We start from the raw sequence: 12978 nt of genomic DNA on the forward strand, positions 1-12978 counted from the left end.
AAGGGAACACACTATCCTGGCTGTATGAGGGGGAATAAGGGAACACACTATCCTGGCTGTATGAGGGAACAAGGGAACAGTGACCAACAAATCCTGGCTGTATGAGGGAACAGTGACCACACTATCCTGGCTGTATGAGGGAACAAGGGAACAGTGACCACACTATCCTGGCTGTATGAGGGAACAAGGGAACAGTGAACACACTATCCTGGCTGTATGAGGGAACAAGGGAACACACTATCCTGGCTGTATGAGGGAACAAGGGAACAGTGACCACACTATCCTGGCTGTATGAGGGAACAAGGGAACAGTGAACACACTATCCTGGCTGTATGAGGGAACAAGGGAACAGTGACCACACTATCCTGGCTGTATGAGGGGGAACAAGGGAACAGTGAACACACTATCCTGGCTGTATGAGGGGGAATAAGGGAACAGTGACCACACTATCCTGGCCACACTATCCTGGCTGTATGAGGGGGAACAAGGGAACAGTGACCACACTATCCTGGCTGTATGAGGGAACAAGGGAACAGTGACCACACTATCCTGGCCACACTATCCTGGCTGTATGAGGGGGAATAAGGGAACAGTGACCACACTATCCTGGCTGTATGAGGGGGAACAAGGGAACAGTGACCACACTATCCTGGCTGTATGAGGGGGAACAAGGGAACAGTGAACACACTATCCTGGCTGTATGAGGGAACAAGGGAACAGTGACCACACTATCCTGGCCACACTATCCTGGCTGTATGAGGGGGAATAAGGGAACAGTGACCACACTATCCTGGCTGTATGAGGGGGAACAAGGGAACAGTGACCACACTATCCTGGCCACACTATCCTGGCTGTATGAGGGGGAATAAGGGAACAGTGACCACACTATCCTGGCTGTATGAGGGGGAACAAGGGAACAGTGACCACACTATCAAGGATATATGGGGGAACAGTATCAGAATGAGTTTCAACTTGTTATGATGAGGTGTTGCAAGTCCTTTCTACTCATTCTATTTCTATGCTCACACCATCATAGCTTGGGGGGGGGGTGAAGGAAACCGTGACCAGGCCGAGTCTAGCTAGCTGCACAGCTAGACAGGATATCTTTGACAAACAATACCTGCCCCATAGTTTACGACTGCAAATACATCTGGAAGACACTAAAAGAGAAAAGTGGACCCACTTTCTCTCCCACTCTCAGGATTCCACTCTCATCTGTACACGCTCTGTAAAATAATATTGCGATACTCTACATGTATTTTCCCTAGTTACAGTACAGCAGTATGTTACCGTCAAACTGTGCCAGCTGGCGCTCCTCCTGCAGTCTCTCGTCTGTCACTTTCAGACCCATCTTGAACTTCAGGTTGGTTTCCCTGCAAAACAATTAACGTATTTTCATTTTCCAGTGGACTTCTACAGTATGCTGGGAACATCTATCTTAGTCCCAGATCTGGTCTCTCCTAGTAGGCATGATAGCTCAAACAGACTGGCACTCAGGCTAGGGAGCATCTGTACATTAAAGAAAGTAAACCATGCTAACCTTTTGATAACCTTTTTGTTAATCAAACAATACTATCAATCTAAATCAACAGGCTTAAAACAGACTGACTACAACAAGTCTCAGCAAACCCTTTTTAAATCCAACTTCAGCTCTTAAATTTTCATGTTTACACAAAGGCACGTTCTGTTAATGTAATTTCTTCTGTTATCAAGGAACAGTTATTGACAACCCCATTATGAAATGTCAGATTTACACAACAAGGTTTGAAGACCTGGACTGTGTCCCAAATGGAACCCTATTCCCTATATGGTGCACTACTTTTGACCAGGGCCAATAAGACTTGAAGTGCACTACTTTTGACTAGGGCACATAGAATATATAAGACATAGGATGCCATTTGGGACAGGAAGGCCAATACATTTAGTTGTAATAGAGAACATCTTACCCATCAAGCTCGGCGGTTTCCACATAACAAAGACTGTTGGGGTTTGAACTGGACAACAACAGAATGTCGGCCTAAAAAATAGTAAAAATAAAGAGCAAATGGTCTAATAAAAAATGTTGAACTGAATTATAAAATGGCTGGTTGGTTTCAATTAAATCGAATCAATAATATGTAAATTCAGTAACTTCAGAATTGTTTCGAAAGTATATATATATATATATTTTTTTTTAAAGGAATCGAGTCGAAGAACAAATAAATGACATTACCGGGATGTGATCATTTTTCTTCAAACGAACCACATCACCGACATGGATATTCATCCACTTAGACTCTTGAAACCTGGGTTTGGAAAAAGTTTCAGTCATTTTCCCCCCCATTTTTTGTCATATTCAAAACATGAAGTTTGTATTGTTGATGCATAGCACAGACAATACAATAACCAATGTAAGATATGAAAAAAAGTACGCTGTTGCACTATGGAGATCCAGACCCACAGATACACAGTACTGTTCTAGTTTCTATGTTCACAACATAGACTTACATAGACGACTCCTCTTTGCATCTGTCCCATTATGGTGTCAGAGCTTCTTCTTTTACTACGTCTACGAGTTGGTAAACAAACAGAAAGGGTGCATACTGCCACCTGGAGGCTGTTGTTTGAACAGGTATAAAGCCAAGGACGGCAATTTACTGCCACCTGCAGTTATAGAATGTTGGCGCATAAGTATAATTCATTGGCTGATCCCTCCTGATGACCTGGATGGAATCATATAATCCTTCCTTAACCAGTAGGAAGTCCCACCCAGTTGACGACTTCAAAATGGTGAAAGCCCTCAATGGCACTGCAGGGTCAATTCCAAGTACATATCTAACCATGTCTATGGTTCATAGTCCTCATTACCTGCCATCCAGGAGGACATCACACTTCCTGTTGTTGATCTCCTTGTCCATCCTGTGGCGGGCCTGTAAGACAGGGAGGGAAAACACCAGCCAGGGTTCAGCATTAGATTCATGGACCACAGTGAGCTCTTCACAACAAAATGGAGTGTACTGCACATGACAATGGGGGGGGAATTAAAAATATATTTTTTAAAGAGGCCTTTTTTTTAGTTGCAGGTGGTCCGCAAATTATTATATAAAACTATATATTCTCCAAAAATAAATTGGGACAATAATGGAGGTTATAAACAATTGTAAATGACTTTATACAATGAAAAGTGTTGAACAAACATCCATCTGTAATAAAATGCCTTTAATCTGTTACATTCACTGAGAACATTGATTCTAAATTTGACCGCTAAAATATTTTATGTTAAAGAATTCCGCGACTCTGCGAAAGCTGGTCCTCAAGAACTTTTGACGTTTTTTTTGGTGCTCCCCGGAAAGGAAAATGTTGGGAACTACTGATCTATAGGACACCCCGTTTCGGCGCCAAGACTTTGGGAGAAGGGTGAAGAATTGATGTAGCCAGCAAGAAATGGATGAGTCACGCACCAGATCGTCCACTAGGTCTTTGATGGCTGTGATTCCCAGCACCAGAACTAAAGGCACTAAGGTCGTGTACCAAGGCAACGTGGTGATCTCAGGAATAATCTGGTGAGAGAGGAATAACCACAAGAGTGTATTATTAATATCAGAGTCTGTTACTTTAACATTCAATCTAACGTCTAATCCAATCTGGTGATCCCAGGAATAATCTGATGAGAGGAAAGGAAAAATAATAATAATAACATATTAAAAGGAAATAAAAACATTGTTAACAAATTAATATCACAGAACCTATTACTTCATCATTCAATCAAACATGTTCAGAGGATTCAAGGCAGCAGTGATCACAGGAATTAATCTGATGATGGGGGAAGAAAGAAAAGTAGAACCATTTCTAGTCTATTGTTCCATCCTGACCTGTGGACCCGGTGCCAGGATGAAGTGACTAAGGTGCCAGTTGAAATCGGTGAGCAGGGGGGGGCTACATTTTGTTGGGGGGGTGGGGGGGTTCTTGCATTGTAATTATATTGAGTTCTGCTAATATAAAGCACGCTATATACCACAATAAACAAAAGTTCAAAATGCAGAGACTTTTGAAATGCTTGAGTGCTTTTGAAATCTGTAGCCTGTCTCTGCTGCTCTGCATCAGTACAATGGACAGCGCCCTACAGCTAGGCTGTTTTGGTAATGAATATATAATACAAGACAGACAGACACACACACACACACACACACACACACACACACACACACACACACACACACACACACACACACACACACACACACACAGCCTTCGGACAGTATTCAGATCCCATGACTTTCTCCTCATTTTGTTACATTACAACCTCAATCTAAAATTGCTTAAATTATCCCCCCCATCATCAAACTAAACACAATACCCCACAATGACAAAGCAAAAATAGTTGTTTTTTTTAGAAATGTATTAAAACAAAAATACCTTATTTACATAAGTATTCAGACCCTTTGCTAACTGTGTAGCCTAAATATTCTCCCCTTGCAAACATTTTCAGATAAAAATCTGTGAAAACTCAAATCCATGTTTCTGATAATAATTAACTTCAACCTTGATGCATATTTTTCAGATACTGAAATAAATAAAACGTAACGTATTATTCCAGAGACAAAAATAACATTTGGTGTATCATCGTACTGCAATAAATACTTAATTCTGCAATAATTGTATTTAATATTAGGCTATATGTGATATGTTATAGGCCAGTCAGTGTCCAGATTTCAGTCACACGAGTTGTAGCTTCCTTGATGCTCTGGGGAACTTCCTGAGTAAAAGATGATTCCATTCTCCCCGAAATCTTATTGTAAGATTCCCCTCAAATGGCAGTTGGATTAATTGAGCTTTCCTCAGGTGTAGCATGTTTCTTCAGTGCTGACTGGACACGTTTGTCAAAGTGGAGAATTCGTTCTCGCATGTAGCTGTGGACGCCCTAAAAGCCAGTCCATGTTTCAGTGCAGTAAGCACGGTCGGCATACCGGAGAGAGGCCCAGAGAATTGTTGCAGGATATCAAGTGGGTTCCATTTCTCCTCATTGGAGCCAGAGTGGGCGATTTCAGCCTGCTAAATAACTGGTCAATGACACTAAAAAAATTCAGCTTTCATCAAATCTGTTTTGCTTAGATGTTTCCCCATTTTTCACATGTAGAAGAAAGTCATGGCTCTCTGGGTCAAGGGTCAAGGGGCTTCCACCAGTTGGCTGCTGCGTTCGCTGAATCCTTCTGACATTTCACCAATAACAGCATCCAACGTGCTGAACAGTATTTCACACTCAGTCTCTTCTCCTCTGACCTGCTGGACTACAGTATTGTCGTACTGCTGAAGATTTGTACTTGCGTAACATTGTCCGTTTGCTTGGATCTAGTGTGTCAGTGCCACTGCGACTGTGCACAAATGACTTCACACTTGATGATGTCGCACCCTGTTTCTCTTCCTCGCTTTTTATGGGAACCCAAAGGAGTCATACCTGACCGCCTTAATGGCTTCGCATTCCCTCCCGACACACACCGTGGTACGCTCTGTCCACTGCGCTAACACAGCGCAGATACACAGTATTTTTGTGCCAACCTTTCACTCAATTTTAACTGTTTTTTAAAAAATTTAAAAATGTTTTGTTAATATACAGACCAAAGTAAAACTATGGGGGTGAAAGTTTGAACTGAGGGGGCTAAACCCACTTTACCCCCCCTCATGGAGCCGGGCCCGGGTTTCTGCTGTCCAATAACGCTTCATCACTCACTGCTCAGGACCGGGTCCTGTATGTTATATAATGATGTGTCAGTATTTACATCACATTTTACATTTATGTAAATTCATTTAAACTGCTCGCAATAAAACAAGCCAATCGCACTCCTTCCTTCCATAGTGTAGTATAAGTTAGGATGTCTGACATAAGACTCTTATCTACAAGTGGAACCCCACGTTCTACCAGTGAAGATTCTCGTAATCAGTAAGTTGAATGTAACACAGTTGTCTTCAGCAGACTTACCTGTAAGATGAGCAGGGCCAGAAAGTACAGGTTGGCAACTCGTTTGAACTGCTCGAACAGATTCAGTGGGATGAACGTTAAGGCGTTATATTTGTACGTCTTGATTCCATTCCCCTACAAACAATAGAAGGAGGACAAGTACACAAACATGGTCAAAACAAGGCAACAGTAAACATGACACCCCCCCCCCACGAATGATGCAGTGCCGCCATGCCCCCCCTCCAACCCGTCCCCCTCTCGGACCAATTGAGATATCACATGGCTAACAAATTTCAGTTATCATGTATGAACACAGATTATCCATTATATTGACCAAACACTCGAGTGGCCACTAACAATGAAAAATATATATATATTAAAAAATGGAAGGCAGTTAGCCTTGGTACCAGTTTCTTAAACTAATCCACTCCATGTCATGTGCCAAATGGCATGGCCTGGCAAAGAGTGGAACTCGACACACTCAGAGTTTCTGTATCTCTCTCTCCCTCTCCTTCCCAACACCTTCTCAGTCTCTCTGTCAAACTAAATGGAGCTTGCAGTGCTGCTGGTAGGCCAAGGGATCATTTACATACACAAACTGCAGCCACAGTATTGAGAGAAGGAGGCAAATGATCCGACAAAACAAATAAGTGTCCACTCCAGTCCCAATTGGCATCCCATTCCCTATTTAGTGCACTACTTTAGACCAGGACCCATAGGGGTAGTGCACTACTTTAGACCAGGACCCATAGGGGTAGTGCACTACTTTAGACCAGGACCCATAGGGATAGTGCACTACTTTAGACCAGGACCCATAGGGGTAGTGCACTACTTTAGACCAGGACCCATAGGGGTAGTGCACTACTTTTGACCAGGACCCATAGGGGTAGTGCACTACTTTAGACCAGGACCCATAGGGATAGTGCACTACTTTAGACCAGGACCCATAGGGATAGTGCACTACTTTAGACCAGGACCCATAGGGGTAGTGCACTACTTTAGACCAGGACCCATAGGGGTAGTGCACTACTTTTGACCAGGACCCATAGGGATAGTGCACTACTTTAGACCAGGACCCATAGGGATAGTGCACTACTTTAGACCAGGACCCATAGGGGTAGTGCACTACTTTAGACCAGGACCCATAGGGGTAGTGCACTACTTTTGACCAGGGCCCATAAGTAGTTTAGTGTATATAGGGGAATAGGATGCCATTTTGGATACAACCCTGCGTCTACAACACCTAAGTAACAGGTTGAGGATGTAAGACTTTTCATATGGACTATTTCATTGGAGTTAAACATGATGCTAAAGTAAAGTCATTGTCAGTTGACCTTAAGAGTATAGTCTTTAACCAAGGGTACGTAAATAAAACATTAGCAAGGCTAAGTACCATTACAAAGGATAGGAGTGGTCTTAGGAGTGGAGCTTAAAGAGACTATTTTTTTTAATTTTTTTTATCAATTTACCCAGAGTCAGATGAACTCGTGGAAACCATTTATCATGTCTCTGTGTACGTCAGGATGACTTTCTGACGATCGACACTTGGGAGTATGCACGAGAGTGTGGGAACACGAGACTATTCTAATGGTGACTAATAGAGATTATTTTATTTCTTAAATACAAATTTTACATATCAGGATATTGTTTTAACGATATAAATCGCTATATTATTTTTGACAATGTCAAATGCTCTTCCTTCATAGCTTGTTCTCAATCTTTTTAAATAGTGAGCCAACATGTTTTCAGCACTTTCTCATGGCTCTCATCCCCCTCTGCTGCAGACATATGGTGAGCATATGGAACATTGAATCGTAATATCGAATTTCAATACACATCGTATCGGCACCTACGTATTGTGATAATATCGTAACGTCCCTGGTGACTAACAAGTAAATAAACCCAAAAGAGGAAGTTGGATCACCACAGAACAGGTAATAAACAGGTAATCAAATGGCTTCCCAGACTATTTGCATTGTGTCCCGCCACCCCCTCAAACCCCCTCCCCGCCAACCCCTCTTCTACGCTGCTGCTACTACTCTCTGTTTATCATCTATGCATAGTCACTTTAACTACACATTCATATTACCTCCATAAGCCCGACTAACCGGGGCCCCCGCACATTGACTCTGTACCGGTACCACCTGTATATAGCCTCGCTACTGTTATTTATTTACTTATCTATTGTTTACCTAATACCCATTTTTTACTTAAAAGGGCTTCTAAGTAAGCATTTCACTCTAAGTTCTACACCTGTTGTATTTGGCGCACGTGACAAATAAACTTTGATTTGATAAAAAGGACCAACCACAGACTAACCCGGAGTCCTGTCCTGGTACAGTCTGCCCAGTCACTGATAAATAACTGGTTATTTTCAACCCAAAGTCTGTGTATTATAAGAACTTTCACTTTAAATATAGTCCAGGCAGTACAGGAAATGGCCAGCCTATGAGACACACGTATCAGCAGAGTGAAGAGGAAGTAGAATTACCTCACCGTCCGTGATGCACTGTACCCGATACGGCGTCAACAATGGCAACATTGGAATGAAAAAAGTAGTGTATGAGGTGATCCAAAAAGGAGGAAATCGTGACGTTAAACAACACCTTGTGTTGAGCCATTGCATAGGTCGATTGTATTTAGCCTGTCCACAACGTAAAACCACCAAAGCACATGAACAGGACTGAGTTTCTGCCTCAGTTTCTACCTTTTAAAAGGTTGTGTTGTCATACCTACCAGCAGCTGGCATTACTCCGACACAACCTGCTGTTGTCAGTAAATATTTAGATAGAAAAAGATGAGATGAAGGCTGTGTTCATTAGGCACAAAACAGTCAGCTACTATGTCTGAACTTCTCCAATAAGCAACACGTGTTTTTCCATTGGCCTCATGAACACGACCCATAAGCAACACTTGTTTTTCCATTGGCCTCATGAACACGACCCATGTCTGAATCAGCAGTTGGGGGGGTGGAATAATGTGATTTCTAAATGGTGGAACTGGGAGAGAGGTGACTTACTGCGTACTTGCTCTTCTTGAGACACAAAAGGTATTTTTTCTGAAACTCTGGCAGGTTACAGTAGGCGCTGTCGTTCGCTTTGACATTCCAACCAGACTCTGGAAACAGACCAACAGACAGTCAGACACTCTGGAAACAGACCAACAGACAGTCAGACACTCTGGAAACAGACCAACAGACAGTCAGACACTTTGTTAACAGACCAACAGACAGTCAGACACTTTGTTAACAGACCAACAGACAGTCAGACACTTTGTTAACAGACCAACAGACAGTCAGACACTTTGTTAACAGACCAACAGACAGTCAGACACTCTGGAAACAGACCAACAGACAGTCAGACACTCTGGAAACAGACCAACAGAGAGTCAGACACTCTGGAAACAGACCAGACAGTCAAGAGAGAATATGCTAGAATGGTGAAACGGATACATTTCTTAACAAAAGCATCACAAGGGTGTGTTCTCAGATTGTCTAATGGAAGAGGTGTTTGTGTGGCTGTGTGTGTGTGTGTGTGTGTGTGTGTGTACTGCAGCTCTTCTCTTGTGTCTATTCCCAGTCTCTCACCGGGGCTCTTGATCTCTTCAGGCTGTGGCCTCCCCGGGGGCCCCTCCTCGTCTGAGCCGGGGTCCAACTCATCATCCGTCTCGTCGTCACTGTACGGCATGACCTCATCGTCAGGGCCCAGTGACCCCTGGGAGTCTGATCGCTCCCGACTCATGGTAATGAGACGTCTGGAGGTCGCTCACTGGGGGGGGGGGGTGGAGAGAGAATTTTTTTTACCATTGTTTAATTTCCCTTTAACAGTCTTTGCCAAAACAGAAAGGAATGTGTTGTCTAATTGTGGTGAGAGAGAGAATCTAATGTCATGTGGATATGGTCATCGAAGGAGTATGACAATCCACCAGTGTTGTCTAGAAGCGCCCGCTGTCGGCCATATAGGCAATAACAGCCATCGTCAGACGGCTACTTTGAGTTCATAAATTAACTGCATCTCAGAAACAGCATGCCTCATGGGCTTTATTCCCCCCCCCCCCCCCCCCCCCCACACACACACACACACACACACACACACACACACACACACACACACACACACACACACACGACAGTGTCTAGGGTTTACAGAGAATCGTGCGACAAACAAAAAACATCCAGTCAGTGGCAGTCCTGTGGGTAAAAACAGCTTGTTGATGAGAGTTGGAAGGAGAAGGAGAAGAATCGTGCTAACAGGCCCGGCCACAAACAGACGAATAACAGCGCAGTACAACAGTGGTGTGCAGAACAGCATCTCGGAACGCACAACTCATCTGTCCTCGTCACGGACGGGTTATTACAGCATGCGACCACACCGGGTTCCACTCCTATCAGCTAAAAACCAGAAGAAGAGGCTCTAGTGGACACGCCATCACCAGTACTGGACAATTGTAGTTGTTGTGTCACGCTGGTGGCAGAGTCAGGGTTTGGCGTAAGCAGCATGAGATCATGGCCCCATCCTGCCTGGTGTCAACGGTACAGGCCGTTGGTGGTGGTGTAATAGTGTAGAGAATGTTTTCAGGGCACACGTTAGGTCCCTTGATACCAATTGAGCTACGTTAACACGCCCCAAAGAATTCCAGATGTTCTGGAGTCCTGACCTGGTACTAGACGGGTGTATCTAATAAGTTAACTCAGGGTTAGCCTTTTGGCACCAAGGTATTTTAACCACTTGGTTTTAGACAAGGAGTTATTTGGCGTTGCCCGGGGCTCAAACCAGCAACCTTACAGCTGCTGGTATGGCTCTCCAACCTCTTTCTCAATCCTGGTCCTGGGTAGTCAAAGGGGTACACCTTCTTTTTGTCCTGACACTACAAAACTGATTCAGATTATCAACGTATCAAGATTTGATGATTTAAATCAGATGTGTAATGCTAAGGCAAAAACTAAAATGTGCACCACTTTGTGTCCCTGGACCAGGAAACACTGCTCTGAGCTAGGCTACTACAGAACCACTGACCCAGAAACACTGCTCTGAGCTAGGCTACTACAGAACCACTGACCCAGAAACACTGCTCTGAGCTAGGCTACTATAGAACCACTGACCCAGAAACACTGCTCTGAGCTAGGCTACTACAGAACCAATGACCCGGAAACACTGCTCTGAGCTAGGCTACTACAGAACCACTGACCCAGAAACACTGCTCTCTGAGCTAGGCTACTACAGAACCACTGACCCAGAAACACTGCTCTGAGCTAGACTACTACAGAACCACTGACCAGGAAACACTGCTCTGAGCTAGACTACTACAGAACCAATGACCCGGAAACACTGCTCTCTGAGCTAGGCTACTACAGAACCAATGACCCGGAAACACTGCTCTGAGCTAGACTACTACAGAACCAATGACCAGGAAACACTGCTCTGAGCTAGACTACTACAGAACCAATGACCCGGAAACACTGCTCTGAGCTAGACTACTACAGAACCACTGACCCGGAAACACTGCTCTGAGCTAGGCTACTACAGAACCACTGACCAGGAAACACTGCTCTCTGAGCTAGGCTACTACAGAACCACTGACCAGGAAACACTGCTCTGAGCTAGACTACTACAGAACCAATGACCCAGAAACACTGCTCTGAGCTAGGCTACTACAGAACCACTGACCCGGAAACACTGCTCTGAGCTAGGCTACTACAGAACCACTGACCAGGAAACACTGCTCTCTGAGCTAGACTACTACAGAACCAATGACCCTGAAACACTGCTCTGAGCTAGACTACTACAGAACCAATGACCAGGAAACACTGCTCTCTGAGCTAGGCTACTACAGAACCACTGACCAGGAAACACTGCTCTGAGCTAGGCTACTACAGAACCAATGACCCGGAAACACTGCTCTGAGCTAGGCTACTACAGAACCACTGACCCAGAAACACTGCTCTGAGCTAGACTACTACAGAACCAATGACCAGGAAACACTGCTCTGAGCTAGACTACTACAGAACCAATGACCCGGAAACACTGCTCTGAGCTAGACTACTACAGAACCACTGACCCAGAAACACTGCTCTGAGCTAGACTACTACAGAACCAATGACCCGGAAACACTGCTCTCTGAGCTAGGCTACTACAGAACCACTGACCCGGAAACACTGCTCTCTGAGCTAGACTACTACAGAACCACTGACCCGGAAACACTGCTCTCTGTGCTAGGCTACTACAGAACCACTGACCCGGAAACACTGCTCTCTGAGCTAGGCTACTACAGAACCACTGACCCGGAAACACTGCTCTCTGAGCTAGACTACTACAGAACCAATGACCAGGAAACACTGCTCTGAGCTAGACTACTACAGAACCAATGACCCGGAAACACTGCTCTCTGAGCTAGGCTACTACAGAACCAATGACCCGGAAACACTGCTCTGAGCTAGACTACTACAGAACCAATGACCAGGAAACACTGCTCTGAGCTAGGCTACTACAGAACCAATGACCCGGAAACACTGCTCTGAGCTAGGCTACCACAGAACCAATGACCCGGAAACACTGCTCTGAGCTAGACTACTACAGAACCAATGACCCAGAAACACTGCTCTCTGAGCTAGACTACTACAGAACCAATGACCCAGAAACACTGCTCTGAGCTAGACTACTACAGAACCAATGACCCGGAAACACTGCTCTGAGCTAGACTACTACAGAACCAATGACCAGGAAACACTGCTCTGAGCTAGGCTACTACAGAACCAATGACCCGGAAACACTGCTCTGAGCTAGACTACTACAGAACCAATGACCCGGAAACACTGCTCTGAGCTAGACTACTACAGAACCAATGACCCGGAAACACTGCTCTGAGCTAGACTACTACAGAACCAATGACCCAGAAACACTGCTCTGAGCTAGGCTACTACAGAACCAATGACCCGGAAACACTGCTCTGAGCTAGGCTACTACAGAACCAATGACCCGGAAACACTGCTCTCTGAGCTAGACTACTACAGAACCAATGCATGCATGGGTGTGGTGCTATGTCTA

General features: G+C 44.4%; 1 protein-coding gene across 1 annotated transcript in view; it reads right to left on the reverse strand.

Moving 5' to 3' along the window:
• LOC120026476 (phospholipid-transporting ATPase IC-like) overlaps positions 1 to 12978 on the reverse strand; it is a 42697-nt gene that overhangs the window by 18156 nt on the left and 11563 nt on the right. The window contains exons 2-9 of the mRNA XM_038971346.1: positions 9522 to 9702; positions 8955 to 9052; positions 5957 to 6070; positions 3441 to 3539; positions 2848 to 2909; positions 2213 to 2285; positions 1947 to 2017; positions 1291 to 1373 (exon numbers count right to left, since the gene is read on the reverse strand). Of these exons, the coding sequence (XP_038827274.1) occupies positions 1291 to 1373; positions 1947 to 2017; positions 2213 to 2285; positions 2848 to 2909; positions 3441 to 3539; positions 5957 to 6070; positions 8955 to 9052; positions 9522 to 9675 (754 nt within the window). The 5' untranslated portion in view covers positions 9676 to 9702. The remainder of the gene's footprint in view (positions 1 to 1290; positions 1374 to 1946; positions 2018 to 2212; positions 2286 to 2847; positions 2910 to 3440; positions 3540 to 5956; positions 6071 to 8954; positions 9053 to 9521; positions 9703 to 12978) is intronic.

Source organism: Salvelinus namaycush, chromosome 31 (genome assembly GCF_016432855.1).
Source record: "Salvelinus namaycush isolate Seneca chromosome 31, SaNama_1.0, whole genome shotgun sequence".
NCBI classification, from domain to species: Eukaryota; Metazoa; Chordata; class Actinopteri; order Salmoniformes; family Salmonidae; genus Salvelinus; species Salvelinus namaycush.